The 5000-nt window shown below is 38.9% G+C and overlaps 1 protein-coding gene across 1 annotated transcript in view; it reads left to right on the plus strand.

The window, feature by feature from the left end:
* LOC138045078 (eukaryotic translation initiation factor 3 subunit I-like) overlaps window positions 1-5000 on the plus strand; it is a 10114-nt gene that overhangs the window by 425 nt on the left and 4689 nt on the right. The window contains exons 2-4 of the mRNA XM_068891453.1: window positions 1255-1435; window positions 2638-2841; window positions 3916-4043. Of these exons, the coding sequence (XP_068747554.1) occupies window positions 1255-1435; window positions 2638-2841; window positions 3916-4043 (513 nt within the window). The remainder of the gene's footprint in view (window positions 1-1254; window positions 1436-2637; window positions 2842-3915; window positions 4044-5000) is intronic.

A 5000-nucleotide genomic window follows, 5' to 3' on the forward strand; every position in this document is an offset into this window, starting at 1 on the left:
TTTTATGTCTTACACGTTTTATTAGCTACAGTTGTGATTGGTGCGGCAAAATGAGTAATTCGAACATTTTGTAGAAATTTAAGGAACTCTAATACCCCTGAAAACGAAAAATAACGAACTTGTTGATAGTTCAATGCTTTAAGGACGGTGCCTACCAATTTAAAGGTATTTTTGCCCCGGCTTATAATTATGCAGAAAATGTAGATCTTAGCAAGTGTTATTGAAAACCAAAAAGAAAATTGGGGCTAACCACGCATTTTTCAAAGATAATTGAAGAGTAATATGTGTAAAAAGCTTTATAATACAAAGCAATGTATGGCGCTCTTTCTCAAATTGAAGCTTCATTATCTCTCAAGAATGCATGGTTACCCTCCCTTATCTGGGAGTAGTGCTTGATAACAAAATGAGTTGGTCCCCACATATCGAAGTAATCTCATCCAGAGCAAATACTGTCTTAGGACTTATTAAACGAAATCTGTGTAACTGTCCAAAGTCTGTGAAAGAAACCATGTACACGACACTTGTGAGACCAAAGCTCCATTATGCCTGTAGTGCATGGGACCCATACTACAAGAAAGATAAAGCAGCTCTAGAAAGGGCACAGCGAAAAGTGGCTCGCTTTGTTTCAAGAAATTACGATCAAACAGTGAGCATGACTGGATGGCTGCAGATTTAAAGTGGGACACATATGAAACAGTGAGAAGACACACAGAGCTGTCCGTTATGTATAAGATACATGTATGTTATCATGGTTTCCTAGATGGGAAATGGGAGGAGTATTTGATCCTAAAAAGAGAAAACAAGAACACAAGAAAGCCAAGGATATTTTTACATTTTCTTTGTTGCCCAGAACAATAACTGAATGGAACAAACTCCTAAAAGAAACTGTTACCAGTCAATCTCTCTCTATTTTTAAAAGTAACTCTTACGAATAAGCTATTTCATTGGTATTTTATATTAGTTTTTATTTGTAGTTTTAGCTTTAATTATTATCTTATATTTTATAGTGTTTTAGAGTTGGCACGATGTCCCCTGGATGTTGCTGACAAAACTATATTTAGATTTAGAATTAGAATACGAATATCTGTGCACAGCCTGGAATTGTCATATAGTGAATTATCCACCAGTTAAAGTTATCTAGCCTTGGAACAACTAGGGCCACAATTTTAGTGTGTACATACTGTACAGTATATTGAGTCCCGGTACATGCAGAGCCTAATATCACTGTTATTAATTTTTTGATACATTGTGCAGAAACCTCTTTTACTCCACGGCCATGAGCGATCAATCACTCAAATCAAATACAACAGAGATGGTGACCTGCTGTTCTCCTCTGCAAAAGATACTAAACCAAATGTGTGGTACTCATTAAATGGTGAAAGACTTGGAACTTACAATGGCCATGGTGGGGCTGTGTGGTGTATTGACGTTGACTGTATCCTTGTCACTTAGAGTACAACTTCTTGATCAAACCTAAAAAAAATAGTATTATTGTGTTTGACAGTGTACTGGAAAGTGTGTATGGTGGAAAAAAAAAACTCATCTTCTCCATTACCATATTCCGAGATAGTGTGATAAGGGCTGAAGAGCTCCTTGCTGCTATTATAGACAAAAGCATGTTGAAATGTATAGCGCAGGAGAAACATCAGATACTGATGGTTTGCTGTTTACATGTATAGTACACTGTCTATAGAGTATGTGCAGGGCAGCCATGTTGGAGGACCTAAACAATTAAAGATATTTGCATAAAAATAATATTTATTCCCCAAAGGAATATCATTCTTTTGTTTCGGCCCCCCAATATGGCCACCGTGCACATACTCTATTGGAGCCTTCGTTAAATAATCCAGTCAATTTAATTTAACCCATTTACACCTCAAATGCCCTAGGGTGCCTCCAGTTGACAAGTAAAATCGTCTCGCTTTAGACAGAGTGAAATCTGTTAATTAGTCTCACTCCTGGGTGTCAATGGGTTAATCCAGTTAATTCTCACTTCATCTTTATTATACAATATAATACAGAGAGAAGTGACTAGATAGAAGCCACTACAAGTACAAATTCACTGTAAACATAAAATAGTTTCAAATTTATTAACTGTGTGGAAGCAACTACCTGGTTGTTTACAAGGAACAGCTCATCTGGCAGTGTAAGTGAGACTTAGCATCTTCAGTTTTATGTAAAGTATTCTAATACTTTGGTCACACTGCTTCAGCATGTTTTTTTTTGTTGATAAGGTTGGTTGTTGGTTATAAAAGTTTTAATGACCTTGATTAAAACCATTTAAATAGGGATAACCTCTTAACTTCCTTTTCTAGAAGTACTTTTCTTCTTCTTCATTGATCTGAGAATGATTTCCAGAAATATTGTTATCAACGTCATGTCCATGTCACTGTCAGTTCAATGTTCACCTTTGCTATACATTTTAAATGTAGTCACATCTTCTACATTTATTTAAAACCTTTTAGGAACTGCAAACTGCTATGAAAATGCCGTTGAAGGTTGTTGTTGCTTGTACGTGTGCTTGTATGATTTATTTTAATTTTCCACTGTTTTCCAGATACGGAGGTTTTAATCTCTTCAAAAGCTATATTAACACAACATTGTTTATACCTTAACTTCTTATTTTTGCAACCCAAGGGGAGACAAAGCATTTTATTTCAGGATCAGCTGATAACAGTTTAAGATTTTGGGACTGTGAAACAGCTACAACCTTATCCAAATATGAGACAAAAACTGCTGTTAGGGCATGTGGATTTTCATTTTGTGGTAAAAAGATTATGATGACGACTGACAGACAGATGGGCCATGACTGTGTTGTCATGATATATGATATCAGAGAAGGTATTTGACTGTGTCTTTTTGTGGTGTAATGTAAGAGAGGGTATTTACTGAAAAATGGTGATCTTACCTTCCCAACTTGTTTACTACCAATTCTTAAAATCTGTTAACATGTTTCATTTTAATAAGTCTTGATTTTGAAAAAGTGAAATGCTCTGTACTCTTTGCTATAAAATGGAGAAACTACAGATAAATTCTAAAGACCTGGGTCGGTTGCTGGAAGCCTGGTTAGCGCTAACTGTTGGTTAAGAGCTATAAAAACCTTTTGGTTTCCATGGTATTTAACAGCGGTTAGCGCTAACCATGCTTCGAGCAACCCGGTCCTGGAAGCATACACAATGTGCTCAAGAAGATAGTCATTTTTTTCATACTGACATTTAAATGTTTTCACGCCTGGAACCTTAACCCATTGACTCCTGCAAGTGACACTTAACTGATTTTACTCTGCCTAATGCTAGACGATTTTACTCGTCAACTGGGAGCTTCCAATGGCACCTGAGGGGTCAATGGGTGAGTAAGATGTATAAACCAAGGGTACATGTAAGGTGTGCTGTAAGAAACTTGGGTCCAAGTTGTGAGGTGAGTTCTTTGTCTTATGGCTGGATCAAGTGTTCTGGGTTCGGGTCCAGGCCGGGGACATTGTGTTGTGGAAATGGCCAAGACACTTTACTCTCACGGTGCCTCTCTCCACCCAGGTGTATATATGGGTACCAGCAAATCTAATGCTGGGGGTAACCCTGCGATGGACTAGCATGCCATCCAGGGGGGGAGTAGAAATACTCCTAGTCGCTTCATGCTACAGAAACCGGAGATAAGCGCCGGCCTGATGGGCCTTCTAGGCTCGTAGCAGACTTCACCTTACATGTAAGGGGTGCCGTAAACAACTTGGGTCCAAGTTGTGAGGTGAGTTCTTTTTCTCATGGCTCTTACCGTTAAATTAACTGACCTTAACCCATTGACTCCTGGGGGTTCCCCAATGACGAGTACAAAAATCGTCTGGGGTTAGACTGAGTAAAATACTAAGTATGGCCGGTTTAGGGTTGAAAGAGTTAAGGCTGCTTTAATTTTTGTGCATAGGTTCGAAGGATCCAATTTTGACGATACCAGTCAAAGGACCAAAAGTGACAGCTGCCCTATGGGGGCCACTGGACCAGTACATCATAACAGGACATGAAAACGGAGACCTTTGTCAGTGGGATACTAAGGTGTCTTAGCCATCGACTAAAGGGCTTCTTGATGCTTAGTTTTGTAGTTTTCTTTTTCCAGTCGATTTGGTAAATTACACATGTCTTTCTGCATGTACCAGTTTTGTTTGTACCCTTGGTCATTTTGCTCTTTGTTACCTCGAAAAAATGTCAAAACATCGGCTCTGCAAAGCAAGCGGTTGTCAGTTTCACAAATGGCTTTTCGGGTCCAAAAAGTTTTTGGGACTTTTGAGAAACGGGCCCCAGACCACAATGCCAGGAACTTCATGCCCTACTCGTTGTGAGCAGTGTGCGGGTTGTTTTAACGTCCCACAAAATTAATCAACAAGTGTTGTGAGATGGGGCCTACAGTTTATTGTCCAAGTATCAAAGAAGACTAGAAAGTCTAACCATTTGTGGCAGATGTCATTACAAAGGCAGCACATTCTCCTCAGTTATTTTAAGATCCTGAGAGTTGGTCATGCCAGAGTTGAACCCACTACCTCCCACACAGGAGTCCAATACTCAACCAACTGCACCAACTGGTCAGCGATTGAGTTGTCTTGGTTAATGGTTTTGCTTATTTCTGCCACCAATCAAGTTCTGTGATAATATAGTTTTTATATGGTTATAGCAGAACCATTGTAATTGATGAAAATCAGCCAGTCGCAGCACTGGATGTATCCCCTTAAACCTTTCTGGTACATGAACGATTGCATTGAAAAACTTGAGTCCACATGTTTAAAAAAGGAGTGAAAATAATGCTAACCTTTACTCTAACCATTTTGTTGGAAAGAAGTAGCAAAGGCTTAGACTCAAAGGGACACTTTATGTTGGATGTCAAAATTGGGTGGGCATTTTTGGACATGAGTGAATGATGATTTCACAAGTTGAACACTCACCTCCCACCAATGTGGCCCGGGTTTGATTCCCAGATCTGGCGTCATATGTGGGTTGAGTTTGTTGGTTCTCCACTCT

This window comes from Montipora capricornis, chromosome 4, assembly GCF_036669925.1.
Source record: "Montipora capricornis isolate CH-2021 chromosome 4, ASM3666992v2, whole genome shotgun sequence".
NCBI lineage: Eukaryota > Metazoa > Cnidaria > Anthozoa > Scleractinia > Acroporidae > Montipora > Montipora capricornis.